The following is a 23,796-nucleotide window of genomic DNA, read 5'->3' as shown; positions in this document are numbered from 1 at the left end:
CTGCCCCGTAATGATCACAAATAAATAATAATTGTTAAAACTTAATGAAAACTTATGGACTGGACACTGTTCTTAGAACTTTACAAGTTCGAATTTGTTTAATTCCTACAATAACTCTATGTGGTAGGCACTGTTATTTTCCCCATTTTGCAGATGAAGAAATTGAAGCACAGAGTTAAGTTGTGTTGTTTACTGCATGGAAGCACTAAGATTGAGCCAGGCAGTCTGGCTCTGGATATCTCACTGACTTAACCACTGTACACTGGGACTAGTTCTTTTAAAGCAATTGTTCTCAGAATCACTTGGAGGGCTAAGTTAAGACACAGATTCTGGGTCCCATATCCAGAGTTTCTGATTCAGTAGGTCTGGGATAATAGGGCCTAGAATTTATGCTTCTGACAAGTTCCTAGTGATGCTGATGCTGCTGGTCTGGGGACCACGTTTTGAGAACCAAAGCCCTTTTACTAAGATTTCACCCATCGCATAGTATGTCAGTACAGCACATCCTCATTTTACAGATGAGGGGTTTGAGTCACTGGCCCATGGTCACACAGTTAAGTCATTCATTCTTTCATCCACTGACTCACTCATTTCTCTGCACTCGGCCTTATGCTGGCCGTCCAGCAGAGTGGCTTTCAGCTGTGGCTGCGTTTAAGAATCACATAGAGGAGCTTTTAAAAATCCCAGAGCCCGGGCCACCCTCCCATACCAATTAAATCAGAAACCGAGGGGAAGAGGTGGGATCCGGGCATCAGTATCCCCACAGGGGATTTCAGTATGCTGCTAAGGTTGGCCCTATCATGTCAAGAAAGTACAGGAGATGCAGAGACCTGTGAAATGCCATGTGCCCCAGAAGGACTGGACCATCTCCCTGGGAAGACACACCATTCCGGAGAATGCAGCAGCATGAGCCCCTCATCCTAATGGCCGTGTGTGAAGCACTTGTGAAGCACAGCGAGTGGTAGGTGGGCTTTGGTCCTCTCAGGCAGTGCTTCTCAACTTCTTCACAGAGAAGGTAATAGTGTTTACAGGACCCTCTGGGCTCACAAGGCCGGCCAGGGTCACAGGCCTGGGATCTCCAGACCCCCTGTGGACACCGGTTAGTAGAGAGCTCTGTTCAGCTTTCTAGCACCTCCCCTAACCCCACCCTTTTTCTTCTCAGAGAGGAAGAAAGAGACGATGACTATTTCCTTTTTTTCTGCAGAGCTGACAGCTTCTGACAGATTCAGAAGATCTATCTTTTGGCTCCTTCCCACTGCTCCCAGCTCCGGTTTCAGCGTTACGGGTGTCGCCAGCCTGGTCTGGGCATCCTGTGGTGCTAACTGAAGAGCCCGGCCAGGGCTTCTCTTCATGAGGGGCACTAGCCTTTCACCGGCAGCCCCTGCTCATTGGCCAGACACCCACGATTTCCTCTGCAGGGCCAAGGCTCAGCCACCATGCACCACCTACCCCACCCTCCTCTGTGCCTGCGCAGTCACTGGCTGTGTGGGGGAGAGGACGTGTACACAGAGTACGATTGATTCCCTGCATGTCCCCGGTGCATTTATTACAGTGAGGCGGCCACAGTGGGCCTCTGAGCGATTGTATGGATCTCTGCTCCTGCTGGACTTTACGGGACGGCTGTGTGGCTGATGTTAGGACACAGCGTGCTGTGGGCCCCACGTGTTACACTGGATGTGACATTGGTGGTTGTCTTGGCCTCCGCCGCGGTAATTAGATGGCTGGGGTGAGCCTATGATTTGTGTGTTCTCAAGAACACTGTGCTGTGATCAAGTATTCATGCATGGCGTGTGTGTATGTGTGCGTGTGTGTGTGTGCGTGTGTGTGTGCGCGCACGCATATGCTTGTCTTCATCCTGGCCCGTGGGGCCGGGGGGCTGCAGGTCTCAAATTCCTCTGCTATTTTTAGGGGCCATATCAGCTCAGCTGTCAGGAGCCTGGGTGTGTGTCACTCAGAAAATCTCACCCTCCCTGTCCCTTGCCCCTAACCCTCCAACACTGCCTGCCCCCCACCCCATCTTACTCTAGGAGTCTTCTCCTTCTCTTCCACGCAGGCTGGATCACCCTCTGCCTTCCGGCATACCTGGTTCCCACAGTCCTCCAGGCCACTCACTGTCTCCAACTGGCTCTGGCCAGGGTTGGGCAGCTCCAGATGGGAGGGGCCTGGGGAGAGGGAGGGGAACAGGGGCGGGGCTGCTGCCAGTGCTATTTTGAGCCGCTAACGGAGCAGCATCGGAGAGGAGACTCCTTGCTCTGGGCTGCTCCAGGCCAGGCCATGCGGGTGAGTGTCCCTCTGACCCCCCACCCGGAAATGTCCCAGGCTTCTCATGCTGCTTCCTCATTTAGGAAAGGAGGGGCCTTTTTGTTATTTCCCTAGATGCGACTGAAGGAGGTGCGGAGGGAGGGGTGAGGCTGCCTTGGGACTCCTCTCTGTGCCTCTTGGTGGGGAAGGAATTATCCAGCCCCACAGCCTCCACCTCTCAGAGGCAAGGGGCAGAGGCTCCTGGGCCTGACTCATGATTTTGGGAGTTTTGAAGGGGGCACCATCTTCTAAACCTCAGTGTCCAAGGACTGCATCAGCCACCCCACACACTGGGACACGCCTTCCCCACAAACCACGAATGCTTGAGGCCTTCATTCCTTGGAATGCTATTTTTTTCCAAAGCCCAGAACCCCAGCATTTCCCAGGCCTTTGGAGTCTTGTCCCTGCTTTGTGTCACCAGTGTAGTCTTCCACCCCCTCTTCCTCCTGGTGAACAAGAGTGAGGGGCTTGAGAAGGGTGGTCCTGGAGTTGTCAGGGGTCCCCCTCTCACTGTCCCTGAGAGTGGACTCAGTGTGGCCTCCTCCATTTCTGTGGATCAGACACTCAGAAGGGGCACAGATGGCATCTTGGGATGCCCTGACTGTAGGTCTCTTTTTTAGCAGAGATTACTTCAGAGGAGTAAGTTCCTTTAAAAAGCAAATGAGGAGCGACATAGCTGCCTCCCAGTCTGTTCCATTCCCCCCATGCCACCCCTCCTGGCCACCAAGGGTAAGGTTTTCAGTTGTGTCAGCAGTTGGCAGAGGGTATGGGCTGGCTTGGTGCGGAGGTGTATCAGGAGCCTGAGATGTGCCCAAGGACTGCCCCGCCCCAGCCACTGGCATCAGTGCCTACGTGTCGGGGTGAGAGTGGGTGCTTCCTGGTAGAGATTACAATCCATCCCACCCCACCCCGCCCCACCCTGGGCCTCTAGAGCCTAGCACCAGGTCACAGATTTGGGGCCATGCATGATGACTGCCAGGCAGATGGAAGAGTGCCCTGCAGAGGGGCAGGGAGTATCCCCAGGGAAGGGGACCTCTAGCAGGTCCAGCCGTTGGAGGAGGAAGCCCAGGCCTTCTGCAACTGCAGCGGCAGCAGGAAGCATCCTGGTGTACCTGCTTCCTCTGGGCTGGCCTGGCCGACACTGACTGTGTTGCTCAGCTACTTTCTGTTCCGCCCTGGTCTGGGGGAGGGCTCTCGCTAGAGGCTGGACCAAAGGGGCCAAGGTGTCCCTGCCAAGCTTCTCCCCCTCCTCCTCTGGCTGGCAGCCTGGCCTTTAGGCCACTCCTGCAGAGCCCCCGTTCCTCCCAAGCAGCTCTGTGTAAAGCTTATTCTGGTCATGGGTGGAGGGGTAGCTTATCTCTGGAAACCCCTGCTTTCTACCCAAGATGTTGCCCTGGAAGGTGATGTCATGGAAGGACAGTCGCACAGATGAACCAAGGGAGGTGGGGGCAGGGCTTGCTTCCACCCCCTAACATAAGCCTCTGATGTTCTTGCTGGAGGATAGACCTGGGTATGAGTTCTAATTGGCCTCTTGCTGCTCTGAGGCCTTGGGCAGGTCATTTCTGAGCCTCCTTTTGCTCATTTGTAAAGTAGGAATCATACTAGTATCTTTTTCAAAGGGCTGCTGTAGGGATGAAATGAGATAATGCGTGGAAAGTGTTCAGCACAGTGCCTAGTACTTAGTACATGTGCAATAAAGGCTAACGGTTATTACTGTTACTACTGTTCTCCCCACCCCATCCTTAGATAGGTTGGTGCTAGGTTGGGACTGGCAGGGAGAGGGTCCCTTGGGAGCTACCTTCTGTGTTCAAATGGGAGAGAGAAGGATAGTATGTCTCTTTCTTCTCCAAATGAGAAGCTTGGAGTGTTGGCAGAGGGAGAGGTGCCAAGTTCCCTTGGCCACAGGCCATGGGATCTTCTCTTCCTCTAGACACTCTCTCTCAGGGTACCCGCTGCCCTTGGGGGCTCCCAGTGGGTGGACATCTGGCATGGACACTTGGGCCTCAGTGCATTTGTCCAGGCTGGGCATTCTGTGCCTGAGGGGTGCCTGGTGGGTGGAATGATTCTCTTGGGGGCATTTGTGCACTCCTGTTCCCTCCTGTGAGGGGCACAGAAGATGGAAACTGAAGGGCTGATGGTCCTTGATGGCTATGCAGAAGGTGGAACCCAGCCTGACCCAGCCCCTGGAGAGTGGGGAGTCTTTGGGGCTGAGTGTGGATGGGCCCCTCAGCACAGTTCTTGGCTTTCTCTTTGACAACAAATGCCTTTAGCTATTATCTCCTCTGCTGTTTCTTTTTTATTGATTATTTAGCCATCCTTATAATAGAAATAAACAGTAAGTAACAAATATGTAAAATAAATACCAACTGTCTCTATTGTGCCTAATTCGCACAACTTATGAGATCATTATGATCACTGTTTACTATTTAGGTTCTAGGGTGGTGTTCTGTTTGTTTGTTTTAAGTTAAGTTAGTCAAAAGGCTCCACTCTGCCTTCTTGTTTCAGCTCTTATACAAAGATAACCAGAAGACAGAGCCAGTAGGGCAATGCGATGTAGTGCAAGAAATTCCAGCTCTAGGGCCAGTTGGACAGGGTTTGAATTCCAACTTTGGCACCTGCTAGTGGGGTGGCCTCAGGCAAGTCACTTAACACTTCTGAACCTCATTTTCACTTTAAAAAAAAAATGGAACTTTTTGAGATAGTTATAGCATTTTTACTTTTGTGAAATAAAACAGAATTTACCAGGATGAGTTGTTTTAGGATTAAGATTGTAATCTATGTGAGAAATATATACATATTTCCCCTAGAAGCAATGGTTCAGTATTTACTAACTCAGTGCACCAGCTTTTAGAACATCACTACCAGATTGGGTTTTTTTGATTGATGTTATTTTAGGAGGAGTTTTCCATATGGTTGGTTACATTGTCCACATATTTATTAGTTTAAATAGCAACATAACAGTGTATTGTAGTGAAGTAACATAGTTTACTTACCCCCTCCCTAATTCTTGGGAGTTCATTGTTTCCAATTTAGGTTTATTATATAGAGTGCATCTTTAAGTCTTTGCATGGGTCTGTGAGGGTATTCTCTTCCTTTCTTTAAGTCAGCTCATTGCTTATACATTCCTGCAGGTGGGACAGCCGGGCCAGAGGATGATGTATTTTATGGCTATTGTTGTTCCACAAAGAGCTACTAAGCAATTTCAGAGTGTCCTGCCCTCCCCCTCATCCCCATGGCAATTGGGTTTATATCTACTTACTGTTGCTAAGTTTAGAGATTCGACCTCCCTTGTTTTTCCCACATCCCTGGGAATCAGGATGGACAAATCTTACTCTCCATAATTTACAGCTGGTGGAAGAGTCTAGCTGGGAGTAAGAGGTTTGTGCAGAGAACCCCCTTTGCAGCTCCTCCAGGCAGCAAGCATTTACTAAGTGCCCGCAGTATGATGAGTAAAACAGAGTCCTGGCAGCGAGGAAATCACAATCCAGGGAATGTCATAGACACACAGACAGCTGCCCAAGATCCACCCTGGTTGTGAATCCCAGTGCTGCCACTTACCAGCTGGGGGACCCTCAGCAAGATACTCGCCTTCTCAATTTCTTTACCTAGTAAGTGGGTTGTTGTGAGGATTTGATGAGGACACAGTGTGACGTACCTACCACTGTGCCTGACTCCCAGTGAGAATCCAGTGAGCATTGGTTTCTCTTCCCCTCCATGAAGAGAAAAGGCCAGAAGTGCCAGGGAGGGAGGAGGTGGTCAGAGCCTCAGGGAGTGGTGGGGTCATGGTGAGCTCTCCCCTTTGCAAGTTTAGAAACTCCATTTGGGCACGCTGAACACTAGTAAACTCCACACTATCAATCTGTGCTCTGGCTCGAGCCAGGCCTCCTGACCCCTTCACTGTTGAGGAACTTAACCAGAGCTGACTGCTAAGGATGCCTCGGCCCCTCTGACCTAACACAGCAGAAATGGTGGGCCTCCAACGGAGCAGCACCGGCTTTGCAGTCAGAGCCACTTGGGTTCAAATCCCAGCTCTGAAGCACTTACCAGCTTTGTGACTTAATCTCTTTCTGAGTTTTTTTCCTCATCAGTAAAATGGGAATAATAATAATTCCCATGTCATGAGGCTGTTGTAAGATTTATATTCAAAAATATATGTTAGGGGTGGGTGGGGAGGGACAGACTGGGATTTCAAAATGTAGAATAGATAAACAAGATTATACTGTATAGCACAGGGAAATATATACAAGATCTTCTGGTAGCTCACAGAGAAAAAAATGTGACAATGAATATATATGTGTTCGTGTATAACTGAAAAATTGTGCTCTACACTGGAATTTGACAGAGCATTGTAAAATGATTATAATTCAATAAAAAGTGTTTGAAAAATAGTTTTTTAAAAAGTAAAAAAATATATATGTTAAACAACTTTACAGGGTACATCTCATTCTAGGTGTTCCATATTCAGTACTTACTATTGTTGGAAGTGTCTGAACTCTCCAGAGAGAGAACAGGGCAGGGGACAGAGGCTTTGGCTCCCAAGCACCCTTGCTCCACAGACCTGTAGTTCTCAGCCCCCGGGGTGATTGTAGCGAAGATATTGCACCATCTTTGGGACCTGTGTTCCTCGCCATGTTGGATAAAGATAGGTTATTCTTGAGCCTGAGCAAATCTTAGTTAAAACCCAGTAATAAGGAAGAGAGGCAACAGATCCAGACAGTTCTGCACAGAAGCCACAGAGAGACCTTCCTGCAGGGAGAAACCCACATTTGTGTCCAGAGTGACGCTCATCAGGAACAGCTGTGCAGAGGAATGGGCTGGTGTGAGTGTCCTGGTGTCCCTGCAGCCTCGGGTAGGTGGGCCTCTCCCTGGACACAGAGGAAAACTGGAGCAGGACATCAAAGAATGAATGAGTTAATTAAACAAACAAACAGACTTAAAGTCTATCATGTGAACTGGATAATAGCATAAAGAAGTCAACAAAACAAGTTAAAAATAATTCATTGAAAATAAAACTTCTGTGTGTGTTTTTTTTGTTTTTGTTTTTGTTTTTGTTTTTTGCTATCAATTCGTGATAAGTAATAATAAGAATGAGCCAGTTCTAAGGGGAAGGGGAAGCTCAGTGGTAGAGCACATACGTAGCATGCATGAGGTCCCGGGTTCAATCCCTAGTACCTCCACTAAAAATAAATCCCTATACCTAATTACTACATACCCACTGCCCCTCCCCCCAAAAATAAAAGAATTAGTAAGAATGAACCAGTTCTTAAACTCCACTGACTTGAATGGATTCTTGAGATGAAGCCTCTCCCTGGGCTGACTCTGGGCTGAGGCAGATTCTGCCTCTTGAGTTTCAAGAGGACCAGCTCTGGTTTCTAATCCCTGGATGGGGTGACCGTGCAGTTCTCCAGGCCTCTTGCCCCTTGCAGGTGCTGGTGAGTTGCAGGTAAAAGGCACAGCCACCGGAGTCCTACAGCAGCTTCCTTAATCCCCTCTCTGGGCCCACTTTGGTTCAGTGAATTAAGGGCTTGTGTGGCTGTCCCTACCCAGACTCCTAGGATGCCAGACCTGGAAAAGACTTTAGCTGTTTGTTATCTGGACTAGTCCATCCTCTAATTCCACAGAGAGGCCCAGAGAGGTGAAGTGGCTTATTCAAGGGCACACAGCTTCCAAAGGCAGGAAGGTCTGCGTTCTGTACCCCACCTTGCCTTTCCTCTCCTCTAGTATTTTATTCCTTACTCCTTCTCCTTAACTTTTGAGCTCTGTATTCATTCCCTCTCTACTCTATCTCTCCTTTCCTCTGTTGCCCACAGTGTTTGTCCCGGCAGGTCCTGGCCTTTAGGAAGACTCCGAGTCCCTGAGAGACCCTGCCCCTTCATTTCTTCTCTGACCCAGGGTGTGGGCCATTTCCGGCACCATGGCCTTTTCATCAAGGTTCGCCTTCTGGGAGCAAAAGGAAAGTTGTATTTTAAAATCTTTATGCTTTTCCTATATGCTTGGCATGGTGTGTGCAGGCAGGAGACTGGCTTATGAGAGAGCAAGCTTTGGAAGCTTAGCGATGGATTGGGGGCAGGTGTGTGTCTTTGGGGGTTGGGGAGAATGACCAGGGGGTCCGTGAACTCACCCTTGTGTCTGGATGGGCTCCTGCGCTGAGTCATGCTCCTCCCCTGAGCTCCACCTCTGGTAAGCTGAGCTGCCTTTTGTCCCTCTGGTGCTCCTCCAAGTTAACCCCTCTGCACCCTTCCCACCCTGCTGCTGCTCTGACTCACGCCCGGGAATGGGAGCTGCTGTAAAGGGGCCACCAGGAATGGCTTTGGCTCTGAGGGCTTGGAACTGGGTCTCCCCAAGTCTGAGGGCTGTGATGGGTAGAAGGAGAAGAGCCAAGAGTGGGAAGACAGGCCAGATGGCTGACTGGGTCCAGAGGGTGATTCTGGCGGCAGACCTGGGCGTGCCTTTGTGCTGTGCACAGTCCCCAGCTGGGCAGTGACCTACAGCAGACAGAATCCTTTGGGTGGGGGTGAGTCAGCCTCAGGCTAAATCCAGAGCTGAGCTCAGAGCTGGGCCTAGTGTCCCAGACATTTCAGGGGCAGCCAGTGTTTCCCCCAATGTCTCACCACTTGGGTAAGACCCTTGGGAGTCCCAAGCTCGAGCCACTGGAAGGAGGGCAGCTTAGAAGCTGGTGAAGGACACAGAGTGAACTTGGAATCTGGGTCATCCCTGAGCCCGCGCTAACAGCACTGTGTGCAGTAACGAGTGTGTCTGGGTGGTGTGTGGACACTTGCCGTCCCTCTAACCTGTGTGCCGGGGAGCTGATGCACAGTGTGATGGGGGTGAGTGATGGGCATTTGTGGGGGCAGCAGGCGCAGACTTGGCTCTCCCACTCCTCTTCTTTTCCTCTCCACCAGCTCCCCCTTCCTTTTCTCTGCTCCAGTCCCAATTTCTAAAGTAGCAGAGTCCATGCTGATGAATAATTGCCATTTTCCCTCTGACTGTGGCAGTGTGAACTAACGTTGAAAAGCTTGAGCCCATTGAAAATAGCTCTATGGGCTATTAGCTTTAAAACTGCAGCAGCCATCATGCTGGTCAGTGCCCTGGGCACCGCTAATTAGAGCTCAAAATTAGCCGTGAACCCTGGTTACAAATGGACAGTCCCCCCAGGTGGATAATTAAAATGATTCTGGATGAGTTTCTAAGGATCTTTTCCAGTAGGAATCAAGAACTCCTTCTCATGCTCCTTCCCCAACTGTGCTGGGGAAGAGTCATGCTGAGGATAAGGTAGGGCTGGTAGCAGACCTGTTTTTTTCCTGTAGTCCTAAGTGGCTGGAGGAAGAAGAGAAATGAAACCCACTGAGACTGCCTGAGCTTTGGGAGGGAGAGAGGCCAGTGAAGGGGAGGGGGAGAGGCTCTCCCAGACTTGAGGCCTGGCCCTCTGCGTCTCTTCTGAGCCAGTCTCTGAACTGAAAGAACCATCAGAGCAGCCACATTGTCTGTCCTTTTCCCAGATACATTGCGGTATCTGCCGTTTGCCCCCAACTCTGCTCCCCGCCTCTGCCTCGGGCCAGCCAGCTCCCGGGCTGAGCACTAACCCCAGAGCCCAAGTGTCTTTCCTTCCTCCACACCCAACCCCAAACCTTGGGGTTGCCTTCCTAGGCTGCATGATTGGCAGAATTTTGTGGGTCTGGGGTTGGGGAGGTATCTGGCTTCCTGAATCCCTGCCTCTGTGCCACTTCCTGCCACCAGCCAGAATTCGGCTGCCTGGTTGGGAAGACACTCAGGCTTTGTGCTGGGGGAAATCATACAGACCCAGAAGCAAGCCTAAGCCAGCCTGATAGGGGCCAGTCAGCCATTCCCCCTACACTGAGCTCTGGGGGCTCAGCAGGCCCCCACACTGGGGTCATCCCTTCCCGCTCTGTCCCAGGTCAGGGGCTTCAGACCATGTCCTGTCTGAGCTGGGAATGGCTCTTGTAGTTTAGCCTGAGTTGAATTAGCCGGATCTTTCACCCTGGAATCATGGCCATAATATTGCTCTTATGGGGGGACCTCTTTAGACAGCCCAAGGGGGCCATGTGGCTGGTAACTGAGGGCAAGAGTGCTTGGCTTTAGCTCCCCCCTCCGCCACAGAGACTCCTCATCCTTGAAGTTGCTGCTGGACAACTTTGACCCCAGGATAGGAGATCTGTTGCCCACGTCTTTATCCCCAGGACTCCTTGGATGTTTTCCTTCCATGCTTTTATTGCAGGGTCACCCCACCCTAACCTCTGACCTACCAGTGACTTCTTTGTCTGCTCCCTCAGGTCAAAGAGGAGGACAAAACTCTGCCAAAGCCTGGCCCTCCTGCCAAGGAGGAAGGGGCTGTAAGTGCTTCTCTGAGTGTGTGTGTGTGAGTATGTGTATGGGTGGGTTGTGTCCGCCAGCCCGAGCCTATCCGGGAGGCAGTTCCACAGAGCTGGCAGGGTGCCCCTTCCCATTCGGGGTGGCTGGAGGGAAAGCTAGTAAAGTGACAGAAAGGGCAGCCGGTGTGATGCCAGCCTGGGGTGTGTGAACGAGATGGCAACACCAAGGCATGCTGGGGACCTCTCCCTAACCCCTGTCTTTAGTTCCTACCTTTAGTTCTGGTTTCCTGAGCTCTTTGGGGCTGGAGAGGCTTAGGTGGGCAAACTTTTAGGTCATGGAGCGCCAAATGAGAGCTCAGCTGTTGAGACTCTTCATCCTGCTCTGAGTGGCACAAGGCAAGGGCAGGGAGGGACTTTACTGCAGCTGCTGCTGTCTCTTCCCAAGACCCTGTCAGCTGCTCGGTGCCAGTGACCTGGAGGCAAGCTCCAGCTACGCAGTGCTACCACCCCCACGAAGTCATTCTGCCTTGGGATTGAGACCCTGAATAAAGTTGGACACTTTTAAGGCATGAGAGAAGAGTCAGTTCCATAATAGCCAGGTCTAGAGATGTGTAGTTCCACAAAGGGGGCAGGAGTGCCCAGGACTTTGGAACAGAGCTGGGTCACAAAACATATCCATACTTCATTACCCCAGATGGTGCCTGTCCCGGCTCCCTGACTTCCTTGGATGGGGATTTGATTAGCCAGGTGTTATGGCTTCCACCTGATCTGTAAGCAGTCCTGCCAGCCCAGGGTGATTTCAAGGGGATATGGTTGAGATTTGTGAGAGAGGGGTCTTGGAATATGCTGGATTTGAGGGCAAAATTACATGTAAATTGTTTAGGAGACTGCCTGGCACATAATGAGTACCGTATAAGTGTTAGCATTTACTGTCATTATCATCATTGTCATCGTCACCATCAGCTTTGACTAGAGGGCATGGGAGGAAAGCCAGAAGAGCGAGGGGAAGGGAGTGGGACCCAACAGCTGGGGCCACACAGGCTCTGCAGGGCCCTAACGTGCCATGGAACACTCTTAGTCCTAGATGCTGAGGAAGAGGCACCTTCAAGCCCTCCCCTCCCCACTCCTGTAGCAGGGACACCCCACAGCTGAGGCCTGAGCTGAGGTCATTTGGCTTATCTCTGCTCGGGATGTGGGGCAACCTCTCCACACGGCAGCTGGAGGTCAGTCCACTCTGTAAGCATCTTCCTGCATTTCAGCAGAGATGGCAGCCAGCCCCTTGCAGAGCCCAGTACCCAGGTACACCCCAGAACCAAGGTCATTGTTTTGGAGACTGAGAACTCAAGCACAACTCATTAGTGGCAGGGCATTGCCTGACAAGCAAGGAGCCCCCAGGTTGATCTTGCTCCCCTAGATAATGTGGCTGGCTTTGCAGGAAACTGCCCTGCCGTTAGCTAGCCTGGCCTGCCGGTGGCGGTCTCTTAGGACTACAAGCAGTTCCCACCAGGCCCAGTGTGCCAGCATCTGTAGTGGGCTCCTGGGTGCCTGGGGACGGAGCCAGGGCTCCAGCTCTAGGTAGAGTGGTGCTGCGGTCACTTGAGTGCTTAACCCTTCAAGTTCTGCAGCTGCCACCTCTTCCTCCCATTGTTTCATGTGCACACTCTGGGAACTAAGAGGTCTCCAGCCCTTGAGAGGCTTGCATGAGGAAAACTGCAAGGAAGCTGGCAGAAAGCAGGCTGAAGTGGAGGCTCCCTGGGCCAGCACTGGGTTTCTGCAGCTCTTGAAAGTGTGAGTGAGGGGTAGATAGTGGCCACAGACCAGAAGAGTGAGGAGGCAGGAGACTTGGCATGTTTCGGGGCCAAGAATTACTTCCTGGCTATTGTTTTCATTGGGATGGGCAGGCTCTGGGTCTGACTGCCCAGAAAACCAGGTGATAGAAGAATCAGGGACCACAAAGGCAGAAAGCCCCAGAGTTAGGCCTAAGGTTGATGGTACGGATTCGTGTCTGACCTCTCCCTGCTCTGTCTCTGCTGTGTTTGGGCCGTGAGGGAGGGGGCTTGCCTGGATCCTGGCTTGGTTGCTGTCCTGACATAGCCAGTAACCCTGGGGCACCTCGTGGGCATCAGGGCTCTCTGTGCTGGCCTCTCCCAGCTCTGTGCTAAGCCTGGAGGTAGACAGCAGGTGACAGCAGTACCTGCCCGTGCTTTGTGGGAAAGAGAAGCCAAACTCTCAGATGCAGTTGTCCTATTTGAAAGATGGAATGAGGGCTTCCTGGGTAGCCTCTTGGAGCTGTGTTGTTTGATGGATGAATGCAAGGTCTGTTCCAGGGCTGAGCATGAGTGTGCACCTCTGTGTGGGGTGGGCAGGGCCACAGCGGCTGATGCTAATGTCTCCCTGTGTTTGTGTAACTGTAGCTAGAGGGCAGCTCAAAGGACGGCAGTGGCCCATCTAGGAGTCCTCAGCCTCCCACCAGCCCCTCAGAGACTCCTCAGAGGGCCAAGAGCCCTGCGTCCACACTCGCCATGAATGGCCCAGGGGCTGCTTCGGCAGAAGGCCCAAGCGAGGAGGCCCAGGGCCTGTCCCGGAAGAGGGTGGCGAATGCAGTGAGGAAGGTGGTGAGCAAGGTGCTGCCTGGCGAGGAGCCTGGAAGTGCCAAGGAGCCTCCAGGCAGAGGGGTCAGGTCCCCTGAACACCCGGCTCGAGGCAAGAGGGGCGAGAAGGCAGGTCCTGGTCCCAAGCCACCGCCCCCTCCTGCTCCCCCTGCCCCACCTAAGCCTGAAGTGAAGAAGGAGGCAGCCAAGGATGAGCTCTCCGTGGGCCTGCGGAGCCTGATGTCCCGGGGCAGGGGCAAGGACCACAAGCCACGTGGCAGGCAGTCTCCCGGAAAGGGGGAGAAGCCTTCCAGCCAGGAGCCAGGTTCCTCGGGGAAACCAGTCTCCCCGGAGACAGTGGACTCCTCAGAGAAGCCAGGCTCCCCAGCCAGGCCTGAAACCCCAGGAAAGCAGTGTCCCCCAGCCCCACCGGAAAAGCTCGCGGACCCAGGCTCTGCTGGCCCAAAGTTGAACCTCACAGGATTGCGGCAGAACAAGTCACCAGTCCCTGATGTGCAGCAGGAGGTATCTGAGTGTGTCACTAACCTCCCGTTCCCTTCACTGCCCTCTCCTGAGGGCTGGCCGCCTGGCAGCTGGCTTCACCAAGGCTCTTCAGCAAGCCCTGCATGACTGAGAAGCTGGGCCCGGGCCATGTGCTGACGGCAGCGCTGCATGGCCTTCCTTCTCCAAACGCCGGAACCCAGGGGGCCTGTTAACTAGCATGTGGCTGCTCTTCTGCACTTTTGCGTGGGAGTTGGGGCCTGGGCCCCAGCTGCACGGTGTCAGCTTAAGGCCTCAGATCCCAAGTTGAGGATCAGAGTCTTAGTAGATCAGTGCGAGGGCAGAAGGACAGAATTTCTGGGGTCAGGGACCTGTGCTTGCATCCCGTCCCCGCTACTCACTCCTGTGGGACCTTAGCATCTCTGAGCCTTCATCTGTCAGATGGGGGTAACATAGGTCTAACAGTCTCTCCTCTGAAGCCCTTGGGGCCAGAAGTATTTTGTAAATTAGTAATTTTTGTATTTGAGAGTGTCATACAAATGACATAATGAGCAGCAACCTGTGACCAAACACATGAATATTTCCACAGGAAAATTAGGAATGTTCATGCCACAGGAGGAAGAGAGTATAAACAGCTTTTGCCACCAAAATAGTCAAGAAAATTCTTTTGTTTTGGAGGACTTTTTGGATTTTGGAATTGCAAATAAGAGATACTCTGTGCTTTGAAGGGTTGCTGTGAAGATTAGAAAGGATATAGGGAATGAATGCTCCGCGTCCAGTCCCTGGCCTGGTGGGTGCCCAGTAAATGGTCTCATTGATAGTGATGCTGATAACAGTAATTATTGGTACCATCACTGCCATCGCTACTTCCTTAGGCCTGCCCAGCAGTCCCCTCTGGCGGCAGGACTCTTGAGGAGCTCTGGGCCTGGGTAGCAAATGGGCACAGTGGGCCCCCTTCGGATCTGGGGCCTCTCCTGTCCACAAAGTGCCCTCTGGGTTGGACAGGAGGCTGAGAGGCACAGGAGAAGGCCGAGGATGATCTGTCCACCCTTTTCCTCTGGAAGGTGATGCCTGCTTGGCTGGTCCTTAGGTTGGGGACTGTTCTCTTCAGGCTTTCTCTTTTTGTGGATCCTTCATGGGGCCTCATGGGGTTGTGTGAGGCGGGTGGGATGCGTCAGGTTTCACCACTGCTTCTCTGTGCTCTTGCATGCTACTTCTGGCTGGAAGGGGACAGTCAGGGGGATGGGGGGCAGGTACCACCTTAAGGCCTGTCCTGTCTCCCAGGCCCTAGAGGCCCTCTCTGACTGCTACCTCCTAGGATTCCTCAGGCCCCAGAACCCTCCTTGCTCCCCATTCCATTCTTCCTGAGCTTTTAGAACTCAGAGAGGAGCAGGTGGTGGCTTCCCCTACCCTCCTAGCTCACTCTGAATCAGGGAGGTGACCTCCTGGCACACAAGAGCTGGCAGAGGCATTTTGGCCCAACAGGCAGGGTTGTGAGGTGAACCACTAGTCCCTAAGAACCTTCAAGGAGCCAGAGAGTGTCATGTGCTGGTTCCTGGGCCGGCTGCCCTCCCTCTGGCCTCTCACTAGGGTGGATTTGGGCTGAGATGGGCCCTGACCTGGAGTTCAGCCCCCTGTCACCTGGGCCTAGGGCAGGGGCCAGAGGATGTATGGGAGAACAAGGCCGTCCTGTGCTGGGGTGGTGGGAAGAAATAACCCTAGAACCCCCAGGCACCTGTTTTTTTCTCACTTGGCTTGCCTCCCTGACCCTACTCTACTTACCCATGGGGTCCCAGTGGCTTCCTGAGCTAGAAGCTTGGCATGCTGTGTCCCCACCATTCCCTGGGCCGGGACTAATAGTGATTTGACCTTTAGGCAGGAGCTGCCCCCGAGGTCCGGCTGACCCCCACAGAGGAGGCCCACCAGCGGCTTGAGAGGATCTTCACAGCTTCTGTAATGCCACCTCTCACCTGTGGTTTCCCCAGTCCCTGGTCCTCCTCTTGCTGGGGCTGGTCGCCAGACTGTGTGTGTCTGTGTCTAGGAGCACCTGACAATGGAAGGGTGGCTCCTTGGTGGACTGGGGGCCCTCATATGGGCTTCCCACTTGGAAACATGAGAGAAGGGCTCTGTGAAGGGTCTGAGCACGGGGAGGCCTGTTCCTCCAGGGAGCCCATGGGAGGGGCCCTTCTTGGCTGGAGATCCAGCCCCCTTCTCTGGTGCCTGTCTCTTGCTCTGGAGGACATGTCTTGGTGCCAGGGCCTGGTGGGTGTGAGGCAGGGAGCTGACACTCCCCTTTTTTGATGCCCTGGCTCTCCAGGCCTGGGTGGGGCCTGTTAACTCCTTGCCCATTTCTAAGAAGGAGTGGCTGACTCCCCTTCTTCCCCAGAAAGGCCTTTAAGTAACCAGACAGAGAGATCAAGGCTGGCCACAGGGTCTGCTGACAGTCCCTTGGTTCTTGGGTAGTGGGTGGGTGACCCTGGATGGGGTGATGCCTGTGCTTGCCATGGGGTGGTGACTGGTACAGGTGTGCAGTGGGGGCCTTGAGGAAGGGGTCCTGGATTTAGGGCTGCTGGTGGGCTTGTTTGATGAAATATGTAGGCGTAACAGCTCTGAAGGGCTGCCCTTGGCATGGGGAGTGACACCCTTGGGTGTGTGTTTGGAGGTCAGGGACAGCCTGTGCTGGGGTCCAGTGGCTACAAGGGAGCCAGGTTGGGAAGTGCCCAGGAGATAAGGCCAGAGGCTCCCAGGGGGCCCAGGCCCTGTCTGTGGTGAGGTGGCCCCTCCTGGCACACAGAAGAGGAGGCTAGTTCAGAATGGACTGAATGGCCAGCCCAGGACAGACTGTGGCCTGAGGCAGAGAGGCACTCTCCTGTCACAGGGAATTACTTATCAGAACATCTCTGAGGGATCTTACGGTACGAAGTGTTTCCTTTTACCAAGCAGCGCCTCTCCTTCCTGGTCTGGCCTCCCCTTGACTGGGTACAGCTCACTTGCCCAGGCTGCCTCCCCCCAGGTCCCCCCACCTCCCGGTGCTGAGTCTCTCTCACCTCCACTTGGCCCAGGGTGCTTGCTGAAGGGGACGTGCCAATCTGCTTGTGTTCACCCCTCTTCTTCTCTCTCTCTTCTTTGCTTGCTGCTGGTAGCTGGACCCTGAGGCTGCCTCTCCTGCCCACAGCCAGGTAGTGTACTCCTGCCCCCCTCAGGAGCCCTCCGCTTCCTCCGGTGACCACCCGCCACCCCCGGCCTGTACCTGGGCTGGCGTCTGTGCTCGGGCCTCGTGCTGGAGTGTAAGGCCTCTTTTCCCTTCCGGCTCCCACCCGGTGTCTGGGGGGACCCCCAGGGGAGGCAATGCCAGAAGTTTGAGATGGGGCAGCTCTGTGCCAGGCCCTGGGGCAGTGTCTAGACTGTGTCACCACTTGAGTTTGGCCTCTGCAGTGCATGGTTCTTAGCCACTGAAGCCCAAGGGCCTGGCCAGAGTTTTGGTTTCTAGGTGTTTCAATTCTGTGCTCTCTGGGTAGAGAAAGCTGAAAAGTCTGAATCTCTACCAACCCCCACCCCCGCCCCCTGCCCACTCTTAAGCCTGACGACGCACATCCTCTGTCTCCACCTGCTGGCCAATGTGGGAAGCCATCTTCAGATTGGCTCTGAAGGAGTTAATTATAGGCCATGATCCTTTGATGTCACCTTTTTCATCAGTCTGCAAATACCTGATCCATAGAACATGCCCATGTGAGACGAAGTTTTCACCTGTCTCATGATTTGGAAAAAAAGTAACTTTGTTTTATAAAATTACATTTTTTCAAGTATAAAAAAATAGCATTTTTTTGATATCTTCACGCAAATTAAAGCATTGACAGCCCCATAGTCCTCCTCCTATTTGAAAGGTAATTTCTCTGGTCCATGATATGCAGTCTGGAGACTGCTGTGTAGTCCCGCCTTCTGGCTCTATAGCCAAGAAGGACCATCAGCAAGGGAGGGGGTCACCTGAAGCCAGAATCCAACCTGGGAGTAGAACCCAGATCTTTTTCTTTCAGCTCCAAGAAATGTAACAAAGAACATACTTATTATTTTTTCTTGCCCTTTACAATCCCTCACCCAAGGAGTCAGTATTGCAAAGCAGGGTCTATGCCTTGGCCCCAGGACTCATGAGAATGGGGGACTCCAGGAGAGTGATTGTACCCCATAGCTGGAGCTGTGGTTGTTCACGCCACAGGGGGTGACCATTCTCCTACAGGAGCCTGATGGGCCATGGAGCTGGGCCCCTCTCCTGTTTGTCCAGCTCAGGTCTTCTTAGTGGGTGCCAGGTTTGGCAGCCCCACAGCCTGACAGTGCCTGTGAATGCTTCTTTCTGATTGGTGGTCGCTGGGGTCGCCAGGGGCTCCCAGCCCCTTTGTACCCATTCCATGCCCATCCACGTGGCATGCAAGTCTCCCCCGCCCCCACCTTGTGTCCCTGGCCTTGCTGCTTCATGTCCTTGTGTGGCCTTAGCATGTCCATGTGGGTCTGTGCACCTGTTTCCTCCTGGGGAGGAGCAGGGGGCTGGCTCGTGCACCTACGCACTGCCCCCGCCCAGGAGAGCATCCTCTGGAGGGGAAGGCCAGGGCCAAGGTGAGGACTCAGGACCCACCCATCAGTTTGCACTAACATCCTCAGTAGACACTTCTCAGATCTTGAGGAAATGCCCTTTCCCAGCTTGGTGAGGGAGGGCCTATCAGGTGGATGAACGGAGAAGCTGGACATGAGGGGTCATAGTAGCTGTGGCCCAGGGTGCGGGCGAGGGGCTCAGGAGACTCATCCTGCAGGCTTCACAGGGAGGGGGCAAGAAGGAGGTAGTGATTTGCTTTCCTGGGTACATTCCTCATGTGTCCCTGTCTTTCCAGACCCTCAGGGCTGGCATGTTCCCTAGCTCTGTGTCCCTGTCCTTGGGGCTTTGCAGGACCACCACTCCCTCCTGGCTTTCCCACCTTCTTCCTCTGACATCTCTGATGTCTCCTGTTCAGTGTCTGCCACCCACCTGTCCCCCTCGCTCAGTGGCTCATCCGTAAGCCCTTCCCCTCATGTGTGTCCTCTCTCCTGTTGTCCTTGTCTGCTTTCCAGAACAGGGTCTGACTCTTTATTCTTCCCCTCTCTCTGACAGGGGAAGACAGAAGAGCAGATCGCAGCAGAGGAGGCCTGGTATGAGACAGAGAAGGTGTGGCTGGTCCATAAGGACGGCTTCTCCCTGGGTGAGTCTGGGGAGGCCCAGGGGCAGATGCCTGGACCTCTCTGGTTTCAGGGCTGGGCAGTGGGTATGCCTCCGGGTCTGGAGAGGGCTGGGTGGTGAGCGAGGAGAGGCTGATGATACAGTGGGGAGGAGGCAAGACCATGAAGGGCTCCAAAGAGGGCTGTCATGGCTGCCCAGGCCCATGTATGTCTGTCTGTCCCTGCTGTGCAGCCAGTCAGCTCAAATCCGAGGAGCTCAGCTTGCCTGAGGGGAAGGTGCGTGTGAAGCTAGACCATGACGGAGCTATCCTGGATGTGGATGAGGATGATGTGGAGAAGGTTCGTAGGCGGCCGGTGGAGGGCACAGAGGGTAGGCTGGGCCAGGCAGGCTGTCCAATGGCAGAGCAGAGCTGCCTCTTCACTGCCATCCCGTCCTGTCACACAGGCTAACGCTCCCTCCTGCGACCGTCTAGAGGATCTGGCCTCACTGGTGTACCTCAACGAATCCAGTGTCCTGCACACGCTGCGCCAGCGCTATGGTGCCAGCCTGCTGCACACATACGCCGGCCCCAGCCTGCTTGTCCTCAGCCCCCGTGGGGCCCCGGCTGTGTACTCTGAGAAGGTGCGGACCCCCTCGGCTGCCATGCAACCCCATGGATCCACCCACCCTTTACCCACTCCACATTCCTGGGCTCTGCCCTTTCCCCTTGGCATCCCATGGGGCTCCTGTCCACTCACAGTGACCTTGGGAAGAGGAGTCATCTCAAGGAGTGGGAACAGAAGGCCTTCCCCTGACCTCTCACAGAGGCCAGGACTTGGCTGGCATCTGCATTTCCATGCATGGCCTTAGACTAAGAACCCCCCAGCTCCTCTGGAGTGGAAAACCCAGAAAGATGGGGGCTTTGGGGATAAGGGCTGTCTGGGCGGGACCAGCTTAGAGCCTCCATCGCTTCCTTCTGTCTCTCCTGTGCCCAAGGTGATGCACATGTTCAAGGGGTGTCGACGGGAGGACATGGCCCCCCACATCTATGCCGTGGCACAGACTGCGTACAGGGCGATGCTGATGAGCCGTCAGGACCAGTCCATCATCCTCCTGGGCAGTAGTGGCAGTGGCAAGACCACCAGCTGCCAGCACCTGGTGCAGTATTTGGCCACCATTGCAGGCACCAGTGGGAACAAGGTGTTTTCTGGTGAGGCAAGGGCAACTGGGAAAACAGAATGGGCTGGAGGTGGGGGTGGGGATGGAGGCCTCACCTAGGTGCCAGCTCTTTTTCTCTCTGGCCTTTCCATGTCCTCAAAACCCCCCTATCCCTGATAGTTCTGGTCTGACTAACTCCAGGCTTTCAGGTGCTGGGAGAACAGACATGGGCTGGGCCTCTGGAGCCTGTGGCTGGGGGCGAGCTGCCCCTGGCTTTCCTGATGGCTCCTGGGCCTGTCTTCTGCAGTGGACAAGTGGCAGGCTCTGTACACTCTCCTGGAAGCCTTTGGAAACAGCCCCACCGTCATGAACGGCAACGCCACCCGCTTCTCCCAGATCCTTTCCCTGGACTTTGACCAAGCCGGCCAGGTGGCCTCAGCCTCCATCCAGGTGAAGGGACACTCAGGAGAGTAGGAGATTGGCCGCCTGATTTCATGCCCTAGAAATCAGGCTCTCTCCTGTCCCTCAATTTCCTGGGATTCTGCCCCAACAAAATGGATCCTGGCACCAGCAGGGCTGGCCTGCTTTGCCCTAGCCTTCACACTCTGCCCCTACCCACCCCACCCCCCAACACATGCCTCCTGCCTTGCACAGGGCCCAGCTCAGCTTCCTGCCCATCCTGGGGTTGCCCGCACCCTAGTTGGGGCCCCGGCCCCTGCTCAGGGGCTTCTCTCAGGCTGATTGACCCAGGGAGGACTGGCCTGTCAGTAGAGTAAGGCCTGGCTGAGGCTGATTCCTTCCATGCTAAATGGAATATCTCACCACAACTTTGTGCTGTGCCTGGGGCTGGGCAGGGTGGCAGGGCCTGTGTTCTCCTCCCTAGCTCTGGTTCCTGCCCCAGGTTTGACCGTGAGGCAATCTGGCCTCTGGCTGAGCACCTTGAGAATAAGATGCAGCTGCTGGTTCCCTTGGGCCTGGCTCTTTCTGGTGTGGGAGGGAGGAGCTGTCCCAGCACCTCCCTCCTTGCCCACATACCCTCTATCTTGTGCCGCAGACGATGCTTCTGGAGAAGCTGCGTGTGGCTCGGCGTCCGGCTGGTGAGGCCACATTCAACATCTTCTACTACCTGCTAGCCTGTGGGGATGGCACCCTCAGGTGAGATGGGACAGAGGGAACAGGGAGGATGCCCTGGACTCCCGCGCACTGGCGGCTCCCAGGCCTTGCCACTTGACTGCATCCCACGCTGGCTGTTTATTGCATGCCTGCCACGGGTTAGGCTTTGAGCTAGGCCCTGGGGATGGCGAGATGAATAAGCCAAAGGCCCTGCCTAGCAGGAGCTCCCTGGTCCTGGGCATGGGTCTTGGCTATATGTGAGGGGCACTGGTGACCCTTCAGCATACCCAAGGCCTAGCTAGGATCGCTGCTGCGCATGAAGCCAGTTCTGGAGATCTGGGGGTCAGGGACTTGCCTGCAGTTACATGGCTAATGTGGGGCTGAGCTGATGTTTGAACCCACACAGGGGCCAAAAGCCCAAGCCATTTCCAGTGCCCTCCACGCTGGCCTCCCTGCCTCCACATTGGCTCCTCTGCCAGGCTCTTCCCTTTAGACCTTCAGACTTGCTGTCTGTGTTCACTGAAATAAAGGATAAATGATAAGGCTGAGCAAGCAGCCCAGGGCACTATCCTCTTTAGCTCTTCTTGTAATAAGGGCACAGTCTCTGTCCTGGCTGGACTCTGCCTTCAGGCAGGTTCCCTGCTCCCGTCCAGGGGTCTGGCTGGACACTCTCACAAGGGCATCTCTGGTGACCTATCCTAGGTCCAACCAAGTGTCTAGGCCAATTAGGAAAGGCAGCAGCAGCTGGCCTGACTGGAGGGCATGATGGACAGACAGAACTGGATCTGGAAGCTGAGTGTCTGCCTCCAGCCTGGTAGGGAGAGGGCCTTGGCATGGCAACCAAGCACCGAGCTGATGCCTCGTTTGTACCCCTAGGACAGAGCTCCACTTGAACCACTTGGCAGAGAACAACGTGTTTGGGATTGTGCCACTGGCCAAGGTGAGGGGCCTGTGGGGACAGGGTTGGCACCCCTGGGCCTGGGGGTAGGAGAAGCTTCAGATGGCCCTGAGTGCCCCCTGGGAGTAGCAGGAGCCCAGCTCTGGCTAGGGAGCTCTATCCTAGCCTTGGCCCCCCTGAGGGTCCAGCAGGAAGGGAGAGCCCCTCTGAGATCTGGTGCCAGTGTGCCCATCTGTCCCTGCAGCCGGAGGAGAAGCAGAAGGCAGCTCAACAGTTCAGTAAGCTACAGGCAGCCATGAAGGTGCTGGGCATCTCCCCCGATGAACAGAAAGTCTGCTGGCTCATCCTGGCTGCCATCTACCACCTGGGGGCTGCTGGCGCCACCAAAGGTAACCTGCAGTGGGTCCCCACAGCCTGGCTGGTCACCTGGGGGGGGTGTGTGGGGGCCCTGCCCACTCCCATTTGTCCTCGCCCAGCACGGGCTCCTCTGTTGTCAGACCCCCCTCTTTTGCTTGTGCTGCTTCCCAGTCCCCCTCATCAGAGCTGCAGGCTCCACATGTCTGGAGAAGTGTCTCTGCCAGTGATGGCCAGAGGCCAGGACTGAGTGGCGGTGACTGGGAGCATTGTGAAGAGTGGGAGGAGGGGGTTGGGGGTTTGGAGGCTTAGGAGAAAGAGAAGGGCACTAACTCAGAGCCGTCCCCCTGGAATAACCCTCCTTCTTGTTCCCTTCCTGACAGAGGCTCTCGAGGAGCAAGCGGGTAACTGACCTTGACCCCTTCCGGGGGTGTAGGGGCCACCTTGCCCCGTCTTGGTGCTTGCCCTGGGCTCTCTCTGGGGGCTGGGCTTGGTCTGTCATAGCAGAGGGCACTGGCCTGGGAGAAGCCCCAGGGTTGAGGGTAAAGAGGGTACCTGCTGGCAGTGGGGCTTCTCTGGAGTTCCAGAAATAGCTGCTTCTACCTGTTTTGTTTCCATTTCAGGATGCCCTCTATAGGGCTTAGGTGGGGGAGGGTGTGTTACTCCTGGGGCTCCCCAAGGCCAGTTTTCCCTGGATCTTCCCTTCTCTCCACTGGTTTGGTAGTAGGTGCCTCTTCCTCTTGCATGTCAGGGTGGAGGCCACTAGAGGGCAGCAGGCACCGCAGTATTGAATGGACTGCAGCTTCAGCATTTGTGCTTGGGGTCTTGCGAATGGCAAGAGCTTGGTGTGGCTTGGAGGAGCTCCTCTGCCTTCCTCTGAGATTACACTGATGGGCTGGTGCTCCCAGCGCCTCTTCACCCTTTTCTCCTCCAGTTTAGGAAAAGGGATGCTGCCTTTGAACAGCATCTCAGGCTTTGGTTTCATCTTCCTCTGGGATGTGAAGGGCCCCAGGCTGCTTAGCAGAAGTGAGGAAGCACCGGTGGGTGGATGGCAGGGTGGGTGCATGCAGTAACAGGTGTCTGGGTGTTAGGTTCCTTATGATCCCAGCAGGTGGCATTCCTGCCAAAGAGGAAGCAGGCTCTGAATTAAAGAAGTTGCCTCCAGCCTGTGTTGGTGGGCAGGTGGGTGGGCATGTGGCTATGTCTTGAGGAAGTTCTTTCACTCTGAGGTGACAGCCTCCAGGTTTCCTGTAACCCTGCTCAGCGCTGACTGCAAGGGGAAACCTCGGTGCATCAGCACGTGGACCTTGTTGAGCAGAGTCTGTTACCTCCTCAGAGCTTCCAGTACTTTCTAGGGGTGTGTGTGCG

The 23,796-nt window shown here is 54.4% G+C and overlaps 1 protein-coding gene across 8 annotated transcripts in view; it reads left to right on the top strand.

Moving 5' to 3' along the window:
* Positions 1 to 23,796, top strand: part of MYO18A (myosin XVIIIA) — a 90,726-nt gene that overhangs the window by 29,488 nt on the left and 37,442 nt on the right. For 3 of the 8 annotated variants that reach the window (XM_074343149.1, XM_074343146.1, XM_074343145.1), the window contains exons 3-11: positions 16,867 to 16,902; positions 18,861 to 18,948; positions 19,158 to 19,264; positions 19,371 to 19,547; positions 19,902 to 20,115; positions 20,371 to 20,513; positions 21,118 to 21,218; positions 22,053 to 22,116; positions 22,319 to 22,463. In XM_074343149.1, the coding sequence (XP_074199250.1) occupies positions 16,867 to 16,902; positions 18,861 to 18,948; positions 19,158 to 19,264; positions 19,371 to 19,547; positions 19,902 to 20,115; positions 20,371 to 20,513; positions 21,118 to 21,218; positions 22,053 to 22,116; positions 22,319 to 22,463 (1,075 nt within the window). Of the gene's footprint in view, positions 1 to 8,111; positions 8,256 to 10,593; positions 10,653 to 13,045; positions 13,748 to 15,598; positions 15,677 to 16,866; positions 16,903 to 18,860; positions 18,949 to 19,157; positions 19,265 to 19,370; positions 19,548 to 19,901; positions 20,116 to 20,370; positions 20,514 to 21,117; positions 21,219 to 22,052; positions 22,117 to 22,318; positions 22,464 to 22,811; positions 22,833 to 23,796 lie in introns of those variants that run through there. The other 5 variants (XM_074343150.1, XM_074343148.1, XM_074343147.1 and 2 more) reach the window with 3 other exon arrangements.

This window comes from Camelus bactrianus, chromosome 16 (assembly GCF_048773025.1).
Source record: "Camelus bactrianus isolate YW-2024 breed Bactrian camel chromosome 16, ASM4877302v1, whole genome shotgun sequence".
NCBI classification, from domain to species: Eukaryota; Metazoa; Chordata; class Mammalia; order Artiodactyla; family Camelidae; genus Camelus; species Camelus bactrianus.
Note: the sequence above shows the minus strand (reverse complement) of the source record. Positions and strands in the feature narration are given on the sequence as shown.